Source organism: Nestor notabilis, unplaced genomic scaffold (genome assembly GCF_000696875.1).
Source record: "Nestor notabilis isolate BGI_N333 unplaced genomic scaffold, ASM69687v1 scaffold30055, whole genome shotgun sequence".
NCBI classification, from domain to species: Eukaryota; Metazoa; Chordata; class Aves; order Psittaciformes; family Psittacidae; genus Nestor; species Nestor notabilis.
The window spans coordinates 5,637-32,318 of NW_009931085.1; the positions used below are offsets into that span (position 1 = coordinate 5,637).

Sequence of the window (26,682 nt, forward strand, 5' to 3'; positions counted from 1 at the left end):
CACGCAGGGGCTGCCCCATCCTCAGCACCCCTTCGGAGCCCGGTGCCAGGCACTGGTGCCGTGGTGGCCCCGTGTCGCATCACCTCCGTGCGTGACTGTTGTCGCCTCATCCCCAGTGAGGACCAGGCAGCTTCAGCCTGGCCGCATCCTGCTTCCTACCCAGTATCCCCCCCAAATTCAGCCAGAGAGGGCAAATTTGGGACCAAAGTGCTTCTTACCTCCATAGCCCGAAGGCAGCAGTAATCTGGGCCTTGCTTTAACCCTGGGACAAGGGGTGCTTGGTGGGAGCACCCCTCTAAAAGAGCCCCAGGCCCCTCAGATGCATCAGGTTCAGCTGAGCTTGCTGCAGCACAGCCACAGCAGAGGAGCCCTCCAGGTACTTGTAAGACAAGGGATGACATGCTTGGTGGAACCTCTTAATTAGAAGTCTCTAAAGCTGAACACACCAGGGCTCCCCCAGCAGAACAATGTCAGACAAAACATTCATCATGCTCCAAATAAATAATTAAAACCTTGAGGATCTTGGAATGGGGAAAAAAATAGAAGAGGAAACCCCAAAAGGCACCAGCCCATGGGAAGTAGTGTTGCCACTGGGGTGGGTGATGCCGTGACCTCAGTGGGGAGCCACGCAATGTCCCCAAAGCCACCTGAGCCAGGTGGGACCCAACCTGTTTGTTAAAAGCCTGTGCCCAAACTCCCAGGAGGTATCAGGATGAGGTTTGGGACTCTAAAAACCTCATGCCTGGAGCTCTGGGACTACATCCCCATTGCAGCTTTATGTTAAAACATGTCTTTTCATAACTATGGGCTCCAATGACGGATCAAAACCAATTATTTCCCCAGTGGCCCATGCAGCACCCTGGGACATCATCCACAATCATCTTTGGGATGCTGGATGATGCCCAGATCCTGGGCTCTGGCAGGACAACCTTAGGAAACATGTTTGGGAGAAAACAACTGGGAAAAAAAAAAAAAAGGCTTGAAAAAAGCAAGCTCTCCTTCCCCATCCCCTCTCAGCCAGACCAGAGATGAGTCCTCAGTGTTAGCAACACACAGCTGAAATTATGCATTATGGAGCCACTTGCATCAAAAAAGAGGATTGAGCAGAGCTCGTCCTGGTCTTCCCAGCTCCCTGGCCACACAGAAGGGAGGGCAGGAAGGCTTCCTGGGACCATGCAGCCACCATCCCGTCATCAGCCTTGGCCAAAGTGTCTGGTGCAAGTTTACAAAGGGAAGAACATGAAAAAAGAGGTACAAGAGGCTGCAGAGTGATGCTTCCCCCTGCATGGCCATCAAAACCACTTGGTTACCAGTCTTCAGGTACAAAAGTCACCCGTACTCTGCTTTCTTCTTCTTCACCTTTCCTACAATGTGTTTATAGAAAAGCAAAGTCAGGGCTGGCTGCAAAGGTGGGATGGAGCTGCTCCTCTTGCTCTGCCCATGAGCCAAGAGCTGGTGATGGATTTAGCTCAATAACCATAGTTTTAGCTCCTAGTTTTCCTTGCTGAAAGACTGCAATGCAGCAGGGAAATGGGGTGTTACATGCCAACCCCATGGCCCTTGGATGTGGCCACCAAGAGATGATTCTGAAATGCCCAGAGAAGCTGTGGCTGCCCCATCCCTGGCAGTGTTCAAGGCCAGGTTGGACACAGGGGCTTGGAGCAACCTGTTCTCGTGGAAGGTGTCCCTGCCTGTGGCAGGTGGCTGGAACTGGATGAGCTTTAAGGTCCTTCCCAGCCCAAACCGGTCTGTGACACCTGAAGAAAAGCTCCTGCTGTACCAGGAAAAGGAAAGAGAAGGATGAGGAGCTTCTTACCCAGAAGCTGACGGGCACCCATAAAGCCCCCGTGGTGGGCAGTGCTCCTGACCTTCCTCCTCCTCCCAGCCCTTCCACAGCACATCACCTGGGCACAGAGCTTGCTGCGAAGGAAGGACTCCACCAAACCCTGATTTATTGCATTAATACTTGCTGGTAATGAAGCCAGCACTTCAAGTTCCAATCAAATTAGGGAAGCTCTAATGAACAAGAAGTGGTGCATTAATTCGTTAGCAGGGAATTACGCTGAATTATCCCCACAAATACAGCACAACTTCCATTTACCGGCACTGTTTTCAAATGGCTTCTGCTGCTTCATCTTCATTTACACCCAGCACATTTCTTCTGGCAGCAGAAACCCAAGAAGCGAATTAACTCCAGTTCCTTGGGGAAATGCTTTTGTCTCTCGGATGGGACTTAATATCCATAAGAGATACCAGAAGTTTTCCTTTTCAGCTTCTTCTGCACAGGGAAAATGGGTATTACAACAAACAAGTGCTCAGGAAACACCATTGCAAAGGTCACTGCCTGTTAAAGCACCACCAGCAGCATCCCAAGGCTTACACTACTGTCCTGTTTTGCTGATCATCACAGAAAGGGAAAAAGGAAGGAAAAAAGAGTAGCAATTCCCTTGGGCACATGCAGGCAGGGCATTAATAATGTATAACCTTGGGAAATGAGCCCTGATGCTCAGCTGCCAGTTTGTACATGTTCAACGCACGCATTGGGACATCAAATTTTAGTGGCCACTCCAGTGACTGTTTGCAGAGGGCTGAGAACAGACACAACTCACGTCATGTCCCTTGTATGACATGACTCAGGAAATAAATCCCTTTGCATCCAAACACATCCCATCTGGGCTGACACAAGAGCCAGCCCCATGTAACATCAGCAGTGGGAAAACCCCTCTTGGAGGACCCCTCTCCTCAAACCTCTTCAAGAAGAAAATGAAAGACAATTCTTGAGACCAGAAGTTATTTTTCCAGCTTTTTTTCAGTACAGGAAATATCTAAGGAGCTTCCCAGGCCCCCAGAGCTGCTGATGCAAGGACACTTCTGCAGTAGCAGAGCATGGCTGAAGCCCCCACCTGGGGTCTAAGCACAGCCAAAAGAGCAGAGTGAGATGCAGAAGACACATGGAGAAGAAATAGGATCCTTGCAACTTCAGGGAGCTTATTCACATGGGTAAAATGAGGGGGGAAAAGGAGCCCTTTGCACCACAGGGCACATGTGCCTCAGCCTCCTGTTTAAACAACCAGATCTGCACTAAGACACATGAAGCATTTAAGGCAAGAGGGCTCTTGGCTTGGGAAAAATAAACGTAGAAGGCAATAACTCTTAGTTATTAGCTGGGAAGGCCTTGGGCTGGGCTGATGAACCTCCCTGTGGCTGCAGGGCTCCAGGAACCAGATTTGCTTTGTACTGGATTGCTCAGGGATAACATGGGAGGCTCCTTCCTTTCCATACTGGAAAGGATACCCCTCAAGTACCATCCTAGCTGCAGTGACCTGGAGGTTTCTATCCGAGCTGGAAGTTTTGGCTGCCTTTTCTTATTTTAAGGCTACCTTGCAGACCAGGAATCCTTTGTGGAAAGGTCCCTTCTGCTGTAGGAAGCATGGCAGGGCCATAAAGGGGATATTCCCATGGATAAACCAAATCAGAATCAGCCAGGTTGAAAAAGGTCTTTAAAAAATCATCGAGTCCAACCTTTACCTCCAGCCCACCCTCAGTGCCACAGCCCTGTAAAAGCTTGTGCACCATTCCCAAGCACCCAGACCAATCCCAGGCTGCTGCCATCTCCTTGATGTCAACACCATGGGGATGTGATCAGCCGCACACCAAGGCACATACAACAGGACCTCCAAATCCACTCAGGCTCCCTCCAGGCTTGCAAGAGCAAGTTACTACAAGCCCCAGCTCACTTGATGGAGTCTTCCATTAATTATTTTACCCTGTCTTTTATGGTTCTTGCTGTCTAACAACAGATGGGCCATGCCCAGGGAGGGACAGGGCAGAGAAGCTCCTGCTGTGCAGGAAGGAGATGGGCATTGATGCTCGCACCACTTCCACAGGATACCACAAAGCCGCAAACAAAATACCAAGCATCTCCCTTTTCCCCTGAAATTTGTATAAATTCCACTTTACTGGTTTTCCTATGTGGTAAATTATTTTTCTTTCAATTAATTGCCTTGAAGGCCACTTGGAGCCTATCACCACCATCTCCATGTAACCGTACACAGCAAGCTGGAGCCACACGTGAACAAGGATACAGTGTGGTTATTCACATTATTAATTTCCACAAATTGATTGTTCTTCCAACATCTTCCAGCTTCCTAATTAAATCTGTTCTCATGAGTGTGAGGGAAATGAATGCTAATAAAGCCCAGAAGCAGAGTTACGGAAGAGGGGTTGGTTGGACTCAGAACAGGCGTGTTGGGCACCACCCCCAGCACATGCTTCCCCTCTTCATCCAGCGAGCAATTCCACAGGGCTTTGTTAAACCAGGCAGGAAGAAAAGGACCAGCAATGTCACCTACTACAGCTCCAGCAAGAGGTCTCAGTGCCTCTGGGGACCTTACAGGTTCAAACTAAAACAGGGGAAGTTCAGGTTAAGTATAAGGAAGAAGCTCTTCCCTGGGAGGGTGCTGAGGCGCTGGCACAGGGTGCCCAGAGAAGCTGTGGCTGCCCCATCCCTGGCAGTGTTCAAGGCCAGCTTGGACACAGGGGCTTGGAGCAACCTGCTCTAGTGGAAGGTGTCCCTGCCCGGGGCAGGGGGTTGGGACTGGATGATCTTAAGGTCCTTTCCAACCCAAACCAGTCTATAAATCTATAACAATGGAGCAGCATTTGGAACTGCCCAACCCTTAAGAGCATCCAGTGGCAAATTCCTGTCTGGTCCCTTAGTTGAATAAATGCTTCATCATCCTCCATGGGGCACCTTTTGCCTGTCTCCTTAATCCATTTACAACCACCCCAGCTTTGGGAGCCATAACTCACAAAGACCCAGCCACATTCCCTCCCCCTTTCCTAGCCTGGATGCTGAAGCCTTTAGAGGGGACATGGTTTAGTGTGAGGTGTCCCTGCCCATGGCAGAGGGATTGGAACTGGATGATCTCAAGTTCCTTTCCAACCCAAACCATTCTATGATTCAAAGAGGACCATACATGTGGGACTGCCCGTAGATGACAACCCAGAGGACACAGCAGTATCCCCATGCCCTTAGGAAGGGCATCACGGCCCCTTTTGGGTGGCCACACATGCAGTGCATGGCACTGTCAAGGTGAAAATTAAGAAGAACAGGGGTTTTAATCTTCTGTAGCTCCTTCAGGAAAGAGCTTGTGCATAAGACATGAAAGCTGACAGCCTGAGCTGGGATGGTTTCAGCCACAAAGCCTTTCATGGCTGCCTCCTTTCAGCTCATTTCAGCTCAGCTGCCGAATTCATTGAGAACAGGAGCAGGAACCTCTTGCCCCAGGCACATCACGGCTGGGCTTTCAAGCCAAGCCCCCAGAGCTGGTTTCTCAGGGTTAGGGGAGCACAGTTGCAGAGCTGGAGCTGGGCTTGGGCTTTCTTGGAACACACTGCAAGGAGAATCAGCATCACTAGACTGCAGCCTAATGGCTGGAGGATTGCAGGCCAAGAGCTGCAGGGCTGAAGAGCTGTTTCCAGACTTCAGCTGCCAGCTGCAGGTAATGCCTTTACCAGCAGCAGTTGTCAGAAGGCAAAAGAAAAGGACCAAACATGCTGGCATTGCTCTGAGTCAGCCTTGCTGCTTTGCTCATTTACTCCTGGGGCTAAGAGAAGGTTCTGCAGCTCAGAAAGGCTGTGGTGAGTGTCAGGTCTTTCACTTTTCCCAGCATATAGAAAGCGGGGACATGAGGACATTCAGACCAGAAGGATGGAGGGAAAAATCAAGAGGCTTGGGAAGTTCTCCCTCCAGGGCGCGCAAGGGTTACTAGCATCAGCCAAGGGATATTCCTGCTTCTAACTCCAGAAATGAGAGAGGTATTAGTGTTCCTCGAGCTCCTGAGAGGCAGAATTGGCGTTCATCTCACCACTTTAGAGCCGAGACACCCAGAGCTCACACCCAATTTGAATCCCACAAGGCAGAAGACACCTCAAGCCTTCAGCAGCCTTAGCCAAGAGGTAAACTTATGCATAGGTAAGTCTATGCTGCACAAGAGGGAAAGCTACAGAGCAAGGAGAGCAATCCAACATAGTTTCAAGGCCTGTCTTGTTCCTATTGACTCGATTTAAGTGTGATGAGGACTCCTGCACCCTATAGCACAGCAGGAGAGCCCCCAAAGCTGCTGCAAGGAGCGGTGATTATAATCTAGACTGAGGGCTTCCCTCACCCCTTCATAATTACAATAGGGACCTGTTTAGAGTGGGTGGACCAACAGCTTCCCATGTTTGTCCCCTTTCTCTTGATTACCAAGTTCTGCCTCGCCATCCAGCCATTGCTCCCCACTGTCCGTACAGCTGAGGCCACACCAGCTAGAAACAACACCCATCTTCTGCCCTTCTCCAACTCCAACGCAAAGTCTATCCTAGCAGCAGAAGCCATACTCAGTAAACACAAAAGCCCCAGTTAAAGCTGCTGTTGTGTCCTTCAAGAGGACAGGGCCTCCTCACCCAGGCTGCAACAAGTCACACCAACAGAGACGCTGTTCTTACATCCTCCACTATCACCGCTATAGGCAGAGCAAAAGGGACTTTCAGAGTCAGGAATCCACTTAGCATTGGTAGCAGCACCAGTTCTTCCCTTACTACCTGTAAATAGGAGCCATACCTTTTCTGTTGCCAGTATTTAGGATTCCTCATTGCCTGCACCACATCGTGTGCCAAGAGTAGAACATACAGAGAGCCTCAACAGCAGCACTGGGCATTTGGGAAGCCCCCCTGCAGAGAGGCACCCTCCGTCTCCAAGCACTGCTGTTGAGAGATGCTTTCAGATAGTGACAGCTCTCCATGTATCTGGTCCCACCACTGATTTGTTGGTGGCTTCCCACGAGCTTGCAGCCACCCGAAGATGCTCCTTACCTGCAGGATGTGCATGTGCACTATCCCAGCTCCCAGCCAAGGCTGAGTGATGTCCCTCCTCCCCACTGAGGACACAAGAGGAGGACAGAAGCACTTCTCTTTATTGGGGCTGGGGAGTTACAGTGACACCCCAGGAGGGCAGCTACATTTTCTGCACACAAGAAACAGCCCCAGAGCAGCTAAGCTCACCACAGCGGCTGCTGGGAGCACAGCAGCTTGGACCAGCATAGGAAGTCCTTCAGCAGCACCTGGAAGAGATAAGAGACTCTTCATCAGGAACTGTAGAAACAGGACAAGGAGTGATGGGTTCAATCTAAAACAGGGGAAGTTCAGGTTGACAATAAGAAAGAAGCTCTTCCCTGTGAGGGTGCTGAGGCGCTGGCACAGGGTGCCCAGAGAAGCTGTGGCTGCCCCATCCCTGGCAGTGTTCAAGGCCAGGTTGGACACAGGGGCTTGGAGCAACCTGCTCTAGTGGAAGGTGTCCCTGCCTGTGGCAGGGGATTGGGACTGGATGATCTTAAGGTCCTTTTCAACCCAAACCAGGCTGGGATTCTATAAGAGACACATTAAACATCTTTTCTCCATCTGTCAGTGGATGAACTTGCAGCTTTGGGAAGGAGCCCCCCAGACTGTCTCTTGGTGATGCTGCTAGAAAGCCTGTCCATGAACTCATGGGGGATTCATGACTAGATCAACCTGGAGCCACCCTCAACTGATGCCTGAAGACACAGTCAAACAGAAAACCCAAACACATACCATGTGTCTTCCCTGCTGGTGCAAGACCTCCTGAGGAACTCCATAATCCCTGAGCTGAATCAAGGATTAATAGTGGTCCAACTGAGACTTCAGCCTCCGCTGAGGACACACCTAAGAGGAGATGGACATGATTGTGTTCACAGTGGAGGCAGCTCCTGCTCAGCCTGGATTTCAGGGCAAGGTGGACTCTGCAAGAGGAGCTTTCTAGCAGTTTTAAGGGTAAGCACACACAGACACAGCTACTTGCCCAGAGACATTAGGGAAGAGCAGAGTTTGTCCTTAAAGGGGAGATGCATTTGCTAAAGATCTTCCAGCATCTCAGCTATCCCAGCCTGGACGGTCACCCTGCCCTGGGGTTACATTTGGATAGAGACCCCTACCTTGTTCGGAGGAGATGTCTCTCCTCAAGCGCCTCCCTCGCTGTCTGGCTGGAGGGTTAGTTCTCCAGGAGTATCCTCCGTCTAGGGGGCAGTTGCCTGTTTCACAGCAGCTACAGATGTCTCCAGTACCCTCCACAGGAGCCCACCTGAAACAGAATTACCTGTAAGCCCTCTTCTCAAGGCTGGTCCCCTCCCTGTGTGCACCAGGTACTCACAGGCTGCTGGCTTTGTTGAAGGAACAGGCCTTGTTCAATGGATTTGGGGCTTGGTCAGCTGGGGAGACCTTCAGGTGGCAGATGATGTAGATCTGGAAGGGAAAGGAAACGAACAACCAAGATTGAACTTGTTCATGCAGAGGAGAACAGCTTCTGGGCACACTATGGGAGGTGGGGTGGGCACCACATCTCACCAAGTTCCTTTCATCTCCTGCAAACCTGAACGCATCAACCATGAACTGCAGTGTTTCCTGCCTCGGCCTTGGAGAGATGAAGGCTGAAGTGGTGTCATCCAATCTCCCATCCACCAAGCACCTGGGCAAGGGTCAGAAGTCAGGGACAGCCCAACCAATCTCAGCAGCACCACCCAGAGCTCTGCACCCTTTACCCGCTGAGGTCAACCAAGGCATATCGGGGTGAGGAGTTCCTGTCTGGACTCAGAGTAGCAACACAGTCATCCACAAAGAGCCTCAGAGGTATGTGGTTCCCAGCAGCCACATCAGCCTGGAGATGCAGGCTCTCCCCCAGCTGGAAGCCATTGGAGAGTCTTTCAGAGCTCCAGTCATCTGGAAGGTAGATCCAAGGCTATAGGTCACTTTGGAGACAAGCACATTGCCCTCCCTTACACAGGGGACCCCTTAACCGAGCAGCAACCCCATGGGTCACTTCTGCAGGACATGATTTTAGCGCAGATTCAGCTGTTTGTGCTCTCAGCACATGGCCAAGAGCTGGCAGGAGCAGGGACCTGAGGGGAACAGGGCAGCCAGGTCTGCACCCACCGTTCATGAGGCGCAGGGAGAACATCAGCTTCTCCTCTGCTGAGAATGTGGAGTGGACAGGACTCCACGTGGGCTGGATGGCATTGCTGCTCACATTGCTCTTCCTGAACCAGAGAGATGTGTGTTAAAGATGCCACCATCGTCTCAGGTCCACAGCAGCAGAGACACAGCCCCCATTTGCTGACCTGGGATAGTGGCACTCAATAGGAACCACAGCCGGATTGGTCCTTACAATGACCAGGTTGCCAGAAGGAGTAGGTTTGTAGGACAAGCTCGTTTTGTAGATGAAGGAGTCTGGGGTCATCTGCAAGGAAGATTTGGGAGAGGCGAGAAGTCAGTAAAATAAGCACATCAGTCAGCACCATCAGATGCCCAGCACTGATTGTGCTAGGACACACAGGCCCGTCAGCTGGAAAAGCACAGGCTGTCCTCCACATTCCCAACCCAGTGCATATAGGACACCATGAAGCTTAGTATTGGCATCCCAACAAGGTGCCAGCCCCATAAGTGCAGTCTCAAGGAATTTGACATGCCAGCGAGCACCCACATCAAGTGGGTCAGGGCTGTGGGACAGCAGGTCTGCAAACCTCTTCCCCCAGGTGAGCTGGGGCACAGCAGCTTCAAGCAGCCCTTCTCCTCTCCTGCTGAGGAGGTCAGCAGGCCCCTTTCCCAGTGACACTCATTGCAGTGTAAAGCTATGCTCGTTTCTCCTGTGTACTCATCCAGTTACATGGGATGTACATCCAGTTACAACTCTGAGCCATAAAACCATTATAAGCCTTGTCGAGTGTGCACCTCATCCAAGGCTTGAGGATGGTACCCAAACTCTAAGACATAGGACTGCAATGGTCATACCACCCCTCAATGGTCAACTACTGCTTCCACACAAGGTCCCTCTTCATCCCAAATCCTGCCAGCACCTTCATCAGGTCATTTCTAGGACAGAGATGAATCAGGCAGCTCAACAGCACACTGCTCTTTAAACTGTCCACAGTAACCCCCATTCAGCACCCCGGTACTGGGGGTCTGTTCCCCACACAGTATAGCCAGGGATGGAGCAGCCCCTCACCCCAGCATCCCGCCTCACCTGCAGGGTGCTGCCGCACTCATGCAGCCCAGCCACGAAGGTCACGGTGCTCTCAGCATCGCGCTGGGCCAGCGGCCGGCACCCAGCCGAGCCCAGGCTCAGCTCCGCAGCCCTCACCAGGCGTCCTGTGCCAAACAGGTCCTTGTGCACCGTGACCATCACCTGCGCCTCCTGGCACTGTACGGCCACAGGGTGCAGCGGGGCTGCAGCCTGGAGCTGGGACACATCCACCCATGCCCAAGGCTGGGAGAAGGAAGGCACATGGGGCCAGCTCCAAGAGGAATCCCCCCGGACCCTGAAGATCCCCGAGCCCCTTTGAGGGAACCTCCAGGGACTAGAAGACACTGCCTCAGCCAGCGCCCAGCAGAAGAGAACACCCAGGCTACTTCCAGACCCCATCCTGACCTCAGGATAAACCAGCTCATGGGGAAGGTGCTGCTCAGGAGCCTTTTATACCAGATGGGGTCATCTGGAGGCTGTAAGGAAGGCCCCCACCCAGCAAGGAGCACCTCAGGACAATGGGACCCAGCTGGGACCATCCCTCCCTCTTAGAGCATGGAGGGTGATTTCCTTGGACCTGCACCTGGGAATCGCCCTGGAGCAGTTTGTTCCATGTCCTTTTGTCTTGCCTGTTTGGGGTGGCATCAGCCACTGTCCCTCTGCCTGTTTCCTTCTTGTTGTATGAGACAGAACCAGTTTTGGCCACCAGCGTGGCAAGGGCTCAGTCAGGCTCCTACAAGCATTTCTCCCCACATCAGCAGCATCAGGGAGTCCCCAAGCTCCAGTTCCTGGAGCATCATTGAGGAGGCACGTTCAGAAGCGCGGAGGAGTTGAACTGCAGAATCCACCTGCGCCCTGGCCCGGGGGTGCTGGTAATCTGTCCATGCTGGATTTCATGTCTATCTGGGCTGGGTAATTGTTTATTAAGTAATGAAGGCATTATAACCAATGTATTTGCATAGAAAGCAGAGGTACAAAAGCCAATAGTCCCATAATAGTAGCTGATAAGTGAATGGCAGGCATAATCAAGAGATTAATTGGTCCTCATGTGTTAATTATGTTAATTGGCACAGCTGCTCATGTGTACAGTACAGTGACTAATGGCTCCACATCCCCATATGAGCTGGATGAAGAGGCTGGGGTCGCCCAAAGCTGCTTGCTGAAGTGGCAAAGCCCTGCAAAGGGGGGTCCCTCTGACACGGGGGTGATGCCCTGTGCACAATGTGTGGCTCAACAATGTGTTTTTAGCCTGAGTGGTTGTATTCATGGTGTGTTTGTAATGGTGCTTTACAAGCGTGCCCATGGAAATGGGGTTTATTGGCCAAATCATCTTCCTCCTGGCCTGCTAGGGTCTGTGGGGTGGGTTTGGGAAGGGGTGACCTGCACCATTTGCTTGTAGGGGAGACTGCAGCCATGAGCGGGATGAGAAAAGCTTCCACTAAGACCATTGCGGTGCATCCAAATTCCTGTCAGGATTTGTTTCCATTGCTGGCATATGCATTAGGCATTGGCTATTGTCTACCTGAAGCATGAATAATGCCACACCATCCTTCTCTGGCATGATCTCCGTGTCCCAGCCTTGCCCTTGATATTTTTGTGAATGATGAATAAATGATACAACAAGAAAAACCTCTCTGACAGCTCAAGCCCTCTTTATTAATTCAGCAAGCAGTGGGTTGTCTCCAAACCCAGCTCATCCCTGTGCTAGCTTGATGTCTTTTATGCCTCAAGCTGGGTTTGTTCAGGGGGGCTCCTTGCAGCCAAAGGCATCCAGGCTGCCCGCAGCCCTGTCACCCAGCCTGGAAGCAGGACATCACGCTGAAGGTCCATGGGTTGATTCACCCAACCTCTTGCAAAGCATCTTCGTGGGGAACCACGTCTACACAGATGGGTGCCTGCATCCTACGCACCTTTGCTCCTGTTCCAAAGGGAGAGGTGCAACTCCTCTAGAAACCCCAGGAACCATGTACAGCCTGAGCCCTGTGTCTCACACTAACAAACCCCCAAGTTTCCCTGTTCAAAAGTGGGGTTCTCACACCTCGCAATAGCTCCAGCCAAAGGTTGGCAGGTCCAAACGCCAGGAGTGGGATGGTGAGAAATCAAGTCAGGCATCTGGGATGAAACTGGGTTGGGAGATTCACTGGCCTTAAAAGCCTGAATCTATTGGGTGAGGAGCAGCTTTTAACTCTTGTTTGGGTGCAAAAGAGATCAACAGGCAGCAAAAACCCCTCCATCCACCACCTCCTGGCTCCTGCACCTCAGTGAGGGCCACATCCGTCACTGTGAGCTGTATTTAACAACTCTGAAGGAATAGCCCTTCCTGACTGCTAAGCCTGCTGCAGGCTTCCTTCAGGAACGAAGGACATTGGGGACCTTGTCCTTTTTGCTGTCCTTCCCTCGGCTACCAGGAGCTCAGGGTCTTCACTGAGCCCCTGCTAGATGGGGAAGGCTGCTGCTTGCTTGCACCCCATCCATGCTCCTTGGAAAGCCTTTGGTTGAGCAGAACGAGTCCCACGGTGGAAGCCTTTAATCCGTGCTGTAGGAAACAGTATCACATCCTCCCTTTGGGATGGGTCTGTTACGAATTCTTGATTTTTCTACACAATTTCACCACATGAGATAAGTCATTTCTCTGCCAGGCCTGGAGAGGAACTGCACTGTCAGTGCTTTTCCTCTCATCCAAAGGATCTGTTTATTTACCAGGGTGCTTTTTCACTGGAGTGTTAAATACTGTGTTTATAGGGGAATTGAATCCTCCTCTGGCACTGTTAAAACAACATCTCCTTACCTGAGACACCACATACTTATCCAAGGCTCATTAAGCAACACCAACTTCTCTTCAGCAGACCCTGAGAAAACGATGCTGCCGCCAAGCCTGCAGCGCACCGGCTCGGATCCCGCTTCCCAAAGCATCGCCAGGGGGGATGTGGTGTCACCCATCACGAGTAATGATGGTAAAACAACACTGAAATGCCATCTGATCATAAAGTGACATTGAAACATCACCCCGATTTCCTTGTCCCCATGCCAGGCATCCCAAGGAGAAATGAACCCCACTTGGCTAACACAGGAAAAGGGGAATTGGAGTCTGGAAACTGCTCATTAATTTTCCTGGCTGGAGACAACTCCTTCATGCCAGGTAGTGCTTTTTCAAGCAACATCACTGCTTAGTTTCAAATCTCTCTTCAACGACTTCTGAGTCACCGCTATAAATACTCCCTGCACTTGCTTTCTGCTTCAGAGCCCTTCTAACTGCTGATGGATAAATTGCTGGAGTTACCCAGGATAAATCATGCAGGATAGACAAATCTCTAATTAAAATGTCTCTCAACCCCTCAGTTAACTCTGCCTTAGCAGGACCAGGTGCATTGCAGCTGCTGGGAATAACCTGCTTGGGATTGGGCTCTGAAAAATGGGTGCTGAGAGGTGAAACTGAAGATGCCACACAGTTCCCCTGGGAACACCATGGCGCTGCTTCATTCTCTATCAAAAGGATTCGGGTACCAGGATTGATGGCACAAGTGGAGTTCCTCAAGACTTTCTGTTGGATGAAAAGGAGCTTTTGAGTGCACCAGTGCTTTGCGCTGGTCCATGGAAAGCAAATTGCTGGCATGGAGCTGGGTGGTTTCTCCATCCCAGTTGTTGCACTGGGAGGAAACAACAAATCCTGGATGTTCAGATTGATTTCAGGGGAGGGAATGTTGCTTCCCAGGAAAAGCCACAAGCAGAGGTAGAAAGTAATGCTTAAAATCCCTCTCCCCCAGGCTCACAGCCCTGGCTTTGGGGCTTTGCTCCTTGCTTTCATCAGCAGAGTACAGGAAGATCCAGCCCAGGGGCAGCTTCTGGGTTCTGCTTTCCCTGGGAAAGTCAGATATTACATTTAGAGAATCCTTAAATCAGAACAGAGCTGAGCCAGGTTGCTCTGAGCTGAATTCAGGTCTGGCCTGGCAATTTTGGGGCTATGAATTGGCTATCTGGGGGCAATGTAGGAGCTGGATCCTGCTCATCCTTATGAAAGGCACATAACCCCGTGGAAATGAGCCCATCTAGAAAATAGGGCTGGGTTTTCAGAACAGATGGACACAGGCCCATCTGTGAGCTGGGTCAGGAAGAGGGGACAACAGTGACAGGCAGCAACCCTGCCACAGAACCGCAGGGGCATCATCCATCCCATCCCATGCCCATGAGGTGCTCAGGGGAAGGCAGCCACAAGGCTCAGCGTCTCCATCCTCCCCTCTCCTTGGAATTAGGTCACTAGAAGCAGCATGAATCAGCTTATTCTTGATGGGGAGAATGAAGCTGCATCGATCGGCACTGGGGACAGTCTGGCCCAGCACGTTCTGCAAGAAGCTGCCAAATAGGATTTTGTTGTTAGGTTCTTTACCCATGGAGGGTGTGTGATGAACTTGCAGCCTCGCCTGCTCCCGAGAGGAATGAGCAAACATGAGCGAGCTGAGCTGCTACCAGCTCTCAGGGCTGGGTCACTCACGCTCTGCATTCCTGTTAAATCCCACGTCCATGCCTGCCAGGTTTGTCATTATCCAGGAGTGGGAGGAGAAGGATATTGGGCCTGTTGGGAATGGGAAAACCCTGCATTGTGGCTGACCAGCCTTGTCCCTGCCTGGGTCCCACCCACAGCACCCACAGACCAGCGTGTTGGATTGAGACCTTGGAGAGGCTGGATAGTTTCCTTCTCCCCCAAAAGACCCATCATCTGGCCAGCCCCAAAAGCAGGATAGCACCTGGGGACAAGGGGACAACTAAGCTCCTCCTGGGGTGCTTTACCCCACGCCAAAGCTCAGCGCATCCTCCCAGGGACAGTGGTGAGCGTCTCAGCCCCGAGCAGCAGCTCAGCTTGGGATGGCTCATCAGCCTAAGCCACCTAAGCAGTACTTCCCCTAAGCTGCCGCAGCTTCAATGGTGATTTTCTCCCTTGCCACCCTCAACATCTGCCTTCCCTGCATGGCCCAGACCCAAAGAAATGCCCCAAAACCTTCCAGCTGGAAAAGACAACCCCAGTGATACTGGCACCATCTCAGCACCCTTAAAGATATCCTGGATGTGGGGACAACTCATCCCACCATGCACCAAGGAGCTGGGGATGGTTGATGATTTCATTCCCCAGCCCAACGCCTCGATGCTAATAATACTAGTGGTACTTCCGAGCACCGGGTTAAAAACTGCACCAGCTCTGAATTCAGGCTGTAGATCAAACCCCCTAAATGAACCCACCATCCATCCCCTTCCTAAGCAGAGCTTGACACAAGCACATTTCCCCTTGTCTTGCTTTAAGAAACAGCTTTTCTATAGAACAGCAGAGCCTGGCTCCACGCATGGGGAAGGGCAGCTGAAAACAACCCTCCACAGGGGATTCAGGAAGGTCCCTTCCCTGCTGGCTCTTGGCACTCCCAGCTCGCATCCCACCACTGGGATTAACTAGCCCAAATTTCAGAGCAAACTCAGACAGACGACAATGTCCCATTGGGATTTTGGTCTTTGTATTGCTGCTGGAGGTATGAAAATCAAGAGGAGGGATGAGGGCAGGCAGCAATCCATTGCTGGAGTGGTTTTCTCCCTGCGCCTTGTGATGGATGAGGGCAGTGTGGCACAAGGGGCTGTGGTGGCAGCAGTGGACCAAGGGACTGGGCTGAAAGGGGGACATAAAGGTTTGGGTTGGAAGGATCATAAAGCTCATCCAGTCCTAACCCCCTGCCACAGGCAGGGACACCTTCCACTAGAGCAGGTTGCTCCAAGCCCCTGTGTCCAACCTGGCCTTGAACACTGCCAGGGATGGGGCAGCCACAGCTTCTCTGGGCACCCTGTGCCAGCGCCTCAGCACCCTCACAGGGAAGAGCTTCTGCCCAAGAGCTCATCTCAATCTCCCCTCTGGCAGGTTAAAGCCATTCCCCTTGTCCTGTCCCTACAGGCCCTTGTCAAAAGCCCCTGTCCAAAGCTGCATCCCAGAGACCACAATGAGCCTGGAAATCATCGTCCAAACCAATCCCCGAATTTATTTGTCAAGGCACAAAATTCCCCTTCTGATTCTGGATTTTAAATAAAGACAAAAACCAGCACAGCAGTCCTCGAGGGACTTCTCCACCCACCAGAGCAGGACCAGGGCAATGCCACCTTGTTCACCCTGGCAGATTGGATGCCCTAGGTACCCAGCAGCAGTGGGAGGACTCCCGGATACATACTGGGGCAATGACCCCCAATCCCATGTTCAGCTGGGTTTGTCCCCACCAGTGCTTTAGCCCCCAAAGTATCAGCTTTGTCACCAATGAGAGGCCGAGGGGCTTCACCCGGCCAGCAGGTCTCCCCCCCAGCCCTGCCTTTCGTCCCCTCCCCAAAAAGTCACCTGGGATAATTCAAGGCAGGAGGCAACTGTCCCGAGGACATTTTGCATTTAAGGCAGAAATGAAAGTCCAGTGGGAACCACAGTGGTGCAACAGGACAAAAGAGTCATCCCCAGAGTGGTACCTCCACCAGGGACAAGAACACCAGCTCTGTCCCCCCATGCCTGGGAGTCTTGCAGGTCCCATCTGTCTCCCCAGAGCCTCCAGGGCTCCATCACTGAACCCATCACCACTCTCAAGGCCTCTGGGCTTAGAAAGGGCAGCAAAATTTGCCCTGGAAGGCACCTGGAAGGTGGCTGGCTCAGCTGCGGCCACGCAGGAGCAGGAACAGAGGGTGATGGGGAGGAATGGTCGACCCTGGTTGCTCTTAGCCCCACGTGGGGACAGACAGATGGACAGGGAAGAGCCTCCACCCCACATCATCCCTGGGAAGAATGTGCTGGTCTTGGGGGCTCGCTGGGGCTAAAGAGATTCAACCACTCTCCAGCCCCAGGGCACCCCAAAGACAAGGCTGGGGGCAGAGGAGAGTGACAGGGCTCAGGATGAGGGGTGGCAGTGGGTCCATGTCCTTCCCAGGGGACCTGGAGCTCTTCACCACTGGGGCTGGTGCAGGGCACAGGGCTTTGCTTGGGGGTGTCCCAGCTCCCATCAGTCAATTTCTTGCTCATTATCTGGGGAGAAAGAGAAGAAGATTGAATGAAAATGTGTGAAGACATTAAAAAAGAGTAATTCACAGGCCCAAATGAATGAGTTCATCTGTCTGATAACAGTTCTGGACTGTCCTGGCCCTGGAAAACTGGGATCCCCCCTCCCAGGGCTGATGCCAGCCCCAGGTAAGTAAGACTAGACACATGTAGGTGTGTTTTTATCCCTCCATCCATCCTCCTGGATAGACAAACCCCCCCCCTCCAGCTGGAAAACCCTGGGAGATATTATTATCCAAGCTTCATTTCTCCTGTAGACATGGTTAAGGAGCAAGCAGATGTCTTCGACACGGGGTTAAGGAAACAGGCTGCAGTGGGGAGGGAAAGCCAAGGGGCTGGGAAGCTGAGCTTGGTCTGTAGGAAGCCTGTGAGAGAGAGATAAGGGCAGGGAGGAGAAAAAAGAAGAGGAAAAGTGGAGTTGGATGATGCTTCACTAAAGGTGTGAAGGGGAAGGGAGAAAATGCTTTTATTAACCTATTGGCGGGGAGGCAGAAAAGGCATTAGAGGAAAAACAGGGCTGTTAGTAAAAGAGGAAGGAGGGTTAAATTAGCAGAGATTCACCAGCAGCAGAGGCCAAGCTCTGCCTTTAATAGGAAAGGAAATGAATTAAAAGATTGTGATCTTGGAATGAGGATGAGTCGGGGAGGAGCGGGGCTGACCAAGCATGGAATACACATGTCCCTCACAAGGCTGGGGTGCATGATGGGCTGTTGGCAGCACCGAGGCAGGATGCTGGGAAAAGGTCCTGAAAGGTAAAACCAGGACCTGGGGCTCCACTTTTCATTAATATCCACCAGGAATTCAGCATCAGGCTCCTGCTGGGGAATTCTGCAGGGGGGGGGATGGAGCTCATGCAAAGTGAGGACCAACTCCATCAGTTCCTCTCCTCTTGGCAACACTCAGAGACAGACCCAAATTCCTCACAATGACCCAGGCTGGTGGCAGGAGGCTTTTCCTGGCCCCAAAGCGTCCAAGAAAAGGAAGGGTAAGAGGAGAAACTCCATGTCAAAGCAGTCAGCTGCATCACTCCATCACTGGTGGGAGATATGAGTGGTAGCCAGAGCAAGTGCAGCCCTAACTGGAATGGAAACGGGTGCTGGAAAATAATTGATCTAAGAAAATCTGATTAAGAAGTGAGGAAAAAAATGAAATAAATATGAAAAAATTGAGGGAAAAACCCCACAAAACCCAGTGATAGATGATGAAGATGCAATAGATGCTTTCCACTTAGATCTGAGCATCATCTCTTAGGAAGAAACCTTCATCATGAGCCAGCTCATGGTCCTACACTGTTGCCTGACAAATGCACTCACCCTCTTTGCTCTCTGTGCTCTTCAGCGGCTGCAAAGCTGCAAAATGCAAAACAGCACTTGGTCAGACAAGGAGGAAACAACCTAGAGCCCTGTTTTGGGGAACCCACCCCAGTAATTGCCGGTTTCCACCAGTTTCCACTGCAAACCAATCCCTCGTCCCTAAATCTCGTCGGCAGGAAGGAGCCGGCATCCCAAGCAGGCTCCTGCACCAGCAGATAAAGGCAATCACTGGGCATGTACTTCACCTGTTTGACGACAGCAGAGTACCACGAGTGCTTTTCTCTCCAGAGATAGGATGGCTTAGGGAGCTGCCAGCCTGAGGGGGTGCCTCAAGGAGTGGGCGAGCACGGGGGACTGAGCACAGATGGAGGATGTAAAGCACACCGGGGTGGCACATGTATATAATAAGCATCATGCACCCACCTGTCTTGGGTTCTCCCCCCTCCTCATCCTGCTCCTCTGTCCCTGCAAAAGAACAAACCAGACCGTGAAGCTCCACCCCAGCTCCCTGAACCAGCTTTGGTGGATGCCCTTTGTATTGCTGCCATCCCCAGTGCTCAGAGCCACCCATGATCACCACATATCCCAAGGTTTGCTCAGGACCAGGCACTGCTGAGCCACTGGTGTTGCTCAGGGAGGAGGTGAGGGGTACCCACCTGCACCCAGCACCCCTTCCAGTACCCCATGGTGGGGATTCCTGCAGCACAAAGCTGTGCTGGGGTGGCCCATCCCCTACAAGCAAAGCAGGAAAAGCCACAGCTTTGGGTGATACAGCGCATCCACTTGCCTCCCTATTTATAGCACAGCCACCATCTGGAACAGCACTTGGCAAGGGGCTTAGCAGGGAGACCCCAGATCGCCCAGTGCCTCTGGGACACCCCATAGGCACCGAGGGATGAGCATCCCCTTCACACCAGGCTGCCACCCTGCCCGGAAGCCCGGGAGCTTTGCACCCCATGGGTAAGTCCTGTCATAATGCCAGAAAACCCAGCAAAAATCACTGCTCCTGCCTCCCGTGGCTGTCAGCCCCATGGGCAGGGTCCCTGCCTAGATTGACCAAGAGCCACAGCAAAAGGTTATTGTTAAGGGCATGCAGCCATCAGTGCAACACATCACAAGCTGGGAGCTGTGTCTTGATGGTAAAGGGCTGAGGTCAGCTGGTCTGGGGCCACAGCTGAGCATCACAGCACTGCAAAGACCCTGGCTGAGAGGAAAACACTCTGTTATAGAAGGGGAAAAAATATATCTATATTATTTTTATATACATATATCTCCAGCAGACCATTCCCAGGGTAAAACCCTCTTGGTTCCAACTGTTCGGGGCACCCCACAGCCAGGCATCAGGGTGACACGGGCACAGGCAGAGAGACGAGGTGCGAGGCAGGAGCCCCCAGGGAGGAAGACTCTGGGTCCCAGCCCTGCACCATGGAGCTGGCAGGGAAAGGCTCTGGCAGAGCAAACGCCTCAGGAGGCAGCAAGAGGAAACAAATGGAAACACCAGGAAAGCTTGCTTCTGCAGCCATTTCAGAGCACGGCAGCTTTTTAAAGCAACAAAACCTCCCTCTTTTGTGCAAACACTTCCCCACAATAATAATAATAAACCAAAACCCAAACCCAAGCCACCAAACAGGAGGATGCAGAAAACAAGAGCATGGAGCATCTCTCTCATGCTATTTCAGTGTGTCAAAGCACTTGGCGTTTCCATGGTGGCAAGTGCTAAAAGCACCTTCTCAGAGGAGATGCTCCACGCACACCCAGTTGTGGGTACCAGACATGCAGAGGATGCTCGGAGTAGGGAGGTGAAAGCAGGAGAAGGAAAAGTAGGGAGCACTTTCACTGCAGGGGGTGGGGGGAGAAAAATGGTGTATGTTTGAAAGAGCTGCCTGGAGCAATGTACGCAGCCAGCACAGGTACAGATGTGCTGGTGCCCACCAACCCCAGCAGCTCCAAGCATCTCTTCACCCTCTAACAGATGCCACCACCAAGGCAAACCCATGCTGGTTAAAATTTGCCCCGGCTCCCCCCATCCATCAATCACCCTCTGCAAACCTCATCCCTTTTTTGGGGGGAAACCGGCACGTTACCTGCATTTTCCTCCTCTTCCTCACAGCTCTGGCGGATCTTCTTCTGGCACACATAGGCCAGGACGATGAGCAGCCCCACGACACAAATGGCAAGTCCCACTGTCACCCAGAGAGCCACAGCAGGGAAGGCAAGGTGTTGGCCTTGCAGGGGGAGGAAAGACAAATACCACCACAGTGAGCAGTGCTGCCCAACGGGCAGGATGTGTGCCCAGGGGACATCCCCATGGAGGGAGTTGGTGGCACAAGAGGTGGTTTTGGAAGTCAAACCATTGGTGTCTCTGATTAAGGCCTCCCCCAGCAGGTCTGGATGGGCAGAAGCAGCAGGTTGAGGCGCTCCTTAAAATACTTCATTAACTTTTAAGTCATTACACTAATGAATTTGAAAGGCAGGCTGAGCCTTCACTTGCTAAGAAGCTCCAAAGAAGCATTAGATGATGCAGGACCTGCTCCCTTTCCCCTCTCATCTTAGCCCAGGAAGGATGGTGATACTTTCCCCAGCATCTGGGATGGCCTGGCAGGGACCACCAGGACTTGGGGCTATCTCCTGGAGCACCAAGAATCCAGTTTTCCCCTATAATATTGCTCCTTCTTCAAACGAAGTCTTGCCACAAACCCTGCCCCTCCACAGGTATCACCCCAAGGCTGACCATTTGCTCATGAGGCCATACAAAAGCCACCCCTTGTCCCCAGCCAGCAGCATCCACACAAGTTTTCCTGCAAGAGTTTGGTGCATCCAGACAAAACATGAGTGCTCCACCAGGGTCCCACCTTCCCAACCCAGTGCTGTACTGAGGGTAATTAAACAGTAGGTAATGCTGAGGAGCACACAAGTTTCTAAAGAGCTCCAGGAGGGCAGAACTAGAATGGACTAGATGTTCGATGAACTCCTCCAGCCTGTATTTTTGAAGTAGAATTGTTGCAGCTGGGATGGAGAACTCCAAATCCAGAGCATCCCATCGCTAAGGAGAAGACAAGCACTGTGCCCTGTGCTGGCTTAGACTGGAATGGGGCAAGGAGCAAAGTGAGAGACTAAGAACTAAGGATGCTGGTTCTAGCTGGGATGCTGGCATGGGGTGACAGGGAGGACAGCACAGCCTCAAGTCACCTCTGTAGGCCCATGGGGAGAGAGGTTGAGCAGAGATATGGGGCAGCAACCCCAGTAGGGATCCCAGTGCCACCAGAGTCACCTTCTTCAGACAGTGCCCATCACTTCCCTTCCCCAGTTTGGGCCCCACAGACTCACCCGTGATGGTGACAGAAGCTTGGGTCTCCTGCTGCAGCACTGGGTTTCTCACCAGACAGGAGTAAGTGCTGCTGGGCTCCACCAGCACCTGAAGCACACTGTGCACGTCAAAGAGACCTTCTTCATTGGCCACCTGGGACGTGGTGATGTTTTCTGTAATGTTGCTGCCCTGGCTGTCCTGCCAGAGGACATTCGCCTCGGGGTAGCCGCGGGAAGCATGGCAAGTCACCGCTGCCAGATCTCCTGGCTTCAAGTGCTTGTTAGGCTCCAGGTTCATATGGGGCTTGGAGTAGGGAGCTACAAGGAAGAGAATAGCTGGCATGAGCGAAGGATCAGGATCACAAGCAACCCAATGAGGTTGGGCAAGCCCCAGGACAGACTCTTCCAGCTGATAGGACCAACCAGATGAAGCCTCCCCAGCTTTGGTTCATTTATGGCCATGCTTCCAGGTGGCCTCTTAACTAAGAGCCTCTCCATCACTGCAGGGAAGGGACTCTGGCCCCCACCAGCAATATTTTGGAGAGATCACAGAATCACAGACTGGTTTGGTTTAGAAATGACCTTCAGGTCATCTAGTTCCAACCCCCTGCCATGGGCAGGGACACCACACACTGGAGCATGTCACCCAAGGCTCTCTCCAACCTGGACTTGAACACTGCCAGGGACGGAGCAGCCAGAGCTTCTCTGGGCACCCTGTTCCAGCGCCTCAGCACCCTCACAGTAAAGAACTTCTTCCTTATATCCAATCTGAAGTCCCCTGTTTCAGTTTGAATCCAACACCCCTTTGTCCTGTCACTACAGTCCCTGATGAAAAGTCCCTCTCCAGCATCAATGAAGCTGGTTGGTCTCTAACAGAGACCTGACTTCATGAGGAGACCATGGCAAGGTGGAGAGAGAAAGAGTTTCCCCAGAGGAACAAAGCAAGATGGAGAATTCTTCTTTTTGGGCAGACATGTAGGGACACCCCAACTCTCCAGCTCTCACCTGCCACCTGCAGTGTCACAGCCGCGCTGTTGTGGTCCTGGACCCGGACAAAGCAGGTGAAGCTGCCCTCATCTGAGATCTCCACGCGCCGGAGCAGCAGCGAGACGTTGCCCTGGGCCAGCTGGTCATAGAAGAGGGCTGTACGGTTTGCATAGCCCCCACCCTGGTCTTCCAGCTGGTCCCGGCCACCGGAGAACCTGTGGACCAAGCGCTTGGTGTCCGTCAGCTGCCAGATGAGGCTCAGGTCATCAAGGCTGAAGTTGGCCTCAGGAGAGAAGGAGCAGTGCAGGGTGGCATCTCGGCCAAAAAGAGCCACCACGGGCTCATCCGGGACCTGGATATCAATGGCACCTGCAGGAGGGTGGTAAGGGCAAAAGCACATGGTGGTGAGACCCTGCAGAAGCACCTCCTTAACTCTCCATCTCAGTAACATGGAAGGAAATCAAGGGATGCCCATGGAAGGGACCTATGGGTAGGTGGCATCCCAGCTGTGACCATGGGCACCTCAGCCTGCCCCCCACCAGAACAAGCAGCTTGGTTTCTTCCCACAGGTAGAGGACATCTGTGGGTGACAGTGGTGGGGACACAGCCCCATGTTCCCAGGATGAGCCAGCAGCTCCCCGCAGCACCATGGCCAGGCTGGAAGGCGCTAGATGGCACCAGTGCTCCAGCACAAATCCAACGGTGGGCCACAGCATGATGCCAACCTCATCCCAGTGCCACAGCACAATGCCAATCTCTTCCCACTGCCATGGCATGATGTCAGCCTCATTCCAGTGCCACCTCACGATGCCAACAACCACATCGCCGAGCCGTGGCAGGACACCAACCCTGCCATTGTATCAGGGAGCAACGCCAACCATGCCAGGGCTGCCAGACCCTCCACACTTGGAGGTGGCACTGGCGTGCCCACTGGCAGGAAGCAGCAACATCCTCCAAAGCAGACCCAGAGCACTTGATTCACCAAAACAAAAATCTCCCCTCAGACCAAGGATTTGCTTTACATTCCAACCTCAAAACCACTGCAGAACACAACAGAGGTGTTGCCCCCAGCAAACACCTCTCTGGAGACAACGGCAGCAATAAGCTGTTACATTTTAAGCAGGTAGGAAGGATGAGGAGCTGTGGGAAGGAGCCAGGTTGGAGGAGACCTGACAGGGGTCACAGACAGGCAGAAGAGTGCTCAGGCAACGTGCCAGGCTCTAGACTTGAGAGCATCATGTCTCCCTCCGGCTAATAATCAATGCCAGTGGGTTTTAGGACTATTACCCAGCCTGGCCAGCACCACTGCTGAGCATTCCAAAAGGATTCTGTCCCAACATCCCTCCCAGGTTGAGGTGACGCAACCTGGGAGACCAGGAGATGCTGCAGCGCACAGGGACAGACCCAGAGGGGTCAGAAACCTTCAGCAATTCCTTCTCCCATGGCTTTGCTGTTCAGCTGTGGCACACAGGAGGTGGTGTCCCTGCTATGAGGGTGGCCCATGTGAGCCAGAAGCCATCACACCCACTGTAAGACCACAAAACCAGGAGAAACACCTTGTGGGTGCTGCCACCAGGAACCACGGGTCAAAGGCAGTTTTGCCAGGAGGAATGTGGCATGAAGGACACCTCCTTCAGGGTGGTGACATGCAGACCCCACCAACCCCTAACCCCCCAGCCCCACTCACCTGCCAGGCCAAGCACCAGTGCTCTCAGGGCAAGCAGCGGGCAGAGCATCCTTGGCATGAGCAAGCACTGGGTGAGGAAGCAGAAGCAAGCGTGGCCCTGGGTGTCCTCACGGGGTGTCTTCTCTCTCATTACAAGTACCCTGAGCTGAGGAAGAACAGAAGGAAACAAAAGATGGTGCCGGAGATCAGGGACAAAGAGCAAGAGCAGGGAGAATACCGGCACCGGGCAGGGGTTCCCATGCCAGCAGCACCCAGAGCACCCACCCCGTTGTAAAAGGCAGCAGCGGGTTTGCCTCCAGCCTGGAACCAGCCAAGGGCCCAGGATTTAGGAAGCTGACGGACCCGGAGGCAGCTCTTGTGCTAGAGGCGTTGGCCTGTGCCCTGAGGAAGCCACGTGAGCCTCTTCCCCTCCTTGCTGCTTCTCCTCCCCTTTTGTTTCTCTCTTTCCCAGCAAAGCACTGGGCTGTTACCTCCCTGTCCTCCAAGAGGCAGCAACTCGCTCCTGATGTCCAAAATCACTAAAAGCTGAACACAAAGAGGTTTGCAGATTCCTGGCTCTGCCGACAGAAAGAGGGCTGTGAGGTTCATCCCCACTCATGACATGGAAGTCTCTGGCATGAGGCTGCCCTGAGAAAAGGGGAATAAACCAGAGCATCTCAGAGTTGGATGTGGGGAGAGGCAAGGGCAAGCTGCCCAGCACCGCTGGCTACTGTGGCTCGCTTCCCGAGCATCCCTCCTTGCTGTGCCTGGAGCTTGCCAGGCCCCTCGTGACCGGCGCTCCTCTCTCATAGCAGGAGCTGCAGCCAGCATCGCCACTGCTGTGTCCCGTCCCATCCCAACCCAGAGCCACCCTGCTCTGCCTGGAGCCTTTAGCACTAACGGGTTTTGGCACAATAGCTCTACTTGCAATAAATCAATGTCACGGCACCGGTGTCGCGGGGTGCAGCGGGAATTTCAGCCACTGGCTCCTTAATCCTTAAAACCCCTTTAAGTGGGGAAATGTCAGCCCTGAACTCTGCTCAGCTCAGTGCCACGGGGGAAACTGAGGCACAGGGCAAGACTGAGGCATGGTGAGGAACTCAGGCACAGGGGGAACCTGGGGCATGGGGGAAAACCGAGGCTCAGCTCTGCTCCAAGAGCTCTGGGACAGCATCCCCTCTCCTTCCCTCCCGAGCACGAGGTTCCTTTGGGGAAAACAAATTCTCCAGCTTTTTTTCCCCAAACCCTGTCCCTGACTCTCACCTTTTCCCAAGTGGATGAGCCCAGAGCCAGCCCCAGGCAGGCAAGAAGGGAGGGAGCTGCAGTGGGAGAGGGTGACAGGGCACTGCTCGGCTGCCCACTGAGGGAAACATGAGTCACCTCACACGCACCCTTGGAGCTCTCTCCTCTTCCTGGGGATGCTTAAATCAATTCCCTTTTATAGGTTCCGTGACCCATGAGTCCTGCCAGACCATCCCAGAGGTGTCACAGGAACGGGACACCCGTGTCCCCAACCCTCCTCCTTTCAGTGGGTCTCCTGCCTTTCCGTGACTCAGTTTCCCCATCCCTGCGGGACAGGCTCTGCCCTAGACCTGTGCTTCTGTCACAAGTTGGGATCTAACGAACCCTACAAACACATTCCTGTGGAAAGCCAGGATGGCTGAACCCTCCAGAACCCTCCGGAATAATTAAACCCTCTGGTGCAGCGGGACCACACGTCATCCATGCCCTGTTAAATATTAACTATCACGCTGCCAACACGCTGCTCTTTTAAAAACACCCGAATTATGAGCTGCCAAATTCTCCCCCGAAATGGGTGGAAGTGTAAGAAGAACATCTGCTGGTGCAGGGAGAAGTCGAGGTCCATCCCAGTTTTTGCGGGAGCCCCCCAGCTTGCTCCTCTCCTACCTGGGGTTTGTGCCAGCAAAGAGCCCGGCTCTGCTCTAGACTATTTTTAGTCCCAGCTGAACTTCTGGGTGGGAAGGAGAAGCTCCCCGCTTGCAAAGCAGTACCCTGTGGGGCTGGGGCACCAGGTAAAATAAGAGGGGGGTGCGACCCCCCAGTCCAAGGCAGTGATTTGGGGTGCAGCGTGTGGTAGTGGAAAGGAAGGGTTGTCCATTTGGGACACAAAAAGGGGAACAATCACTTCCTCCGAAGCTGGGGTTTTTGTCTCACGCGTGGGAGCGGCTTTTACGTTAATCGTGGCATTTTTAACCAGACGGGTTTATAGGGACGCCGCCTCCCCTGCACCCCCACGGGCCTCGGCGACGGGACC

The 26,682-nt window shown here is 52.9% G+C and overlaps 2 protein-coding genes across 2 annotated transcripts; both read right to left on the bottom strand.

Annotated features, from left to right (window-relative positions):
- Positions 1-6,975: 6,975 nt before the first annotated feature.
- Positions 6,976-10,474, bottom strand: LOC104406659 (zona pellucida sperm-binding protein 3-like). The gene is made up of 9 exons (XM_010015716.1): positions 10,076-10,474; positions 9,174-9,292; positions 8,989-9,092; positions 8,598-8,775; positions 8,404-8,524; positions 8,210-8,301; positions 7,989-8,140; positions 7,615-7,725; positions 6,976-7,106 (listed from the first exon to the last, which is right to left on the bottom strand). Exons 1-9 carry the CDS (start codon positions 10,472-10,474, stop codon positions 6,976-6,978), a joined length of 1,407 nt encoding a protein of 468 aa, XP_010014018.1.
- Positions 10,475-17,079: 6,605 nt separating this feature from the next.
- CD276 (CD276 molecule) lies at positions 17,080-24,573 on the bottom strand (the record flags this gene model as incomplete). Its single annotated transcript, XM_010015717.1, has 7 exons — positions 17,080-17,102; positions 18,449-18,484; positions 18,872-18,913; positions 20,533-20,673; positions 21,776-22,072; positions 22,760-23,110; positions 24,429-24,573. Coding segments are annotated over 7 exons (1,035 nt in total), but the record flags the coding sequence as incomplete, so codon positions are not given.
- Between the last annotated feature and the right edge of the window lie 2,109 nt (positions 24,574-26,682).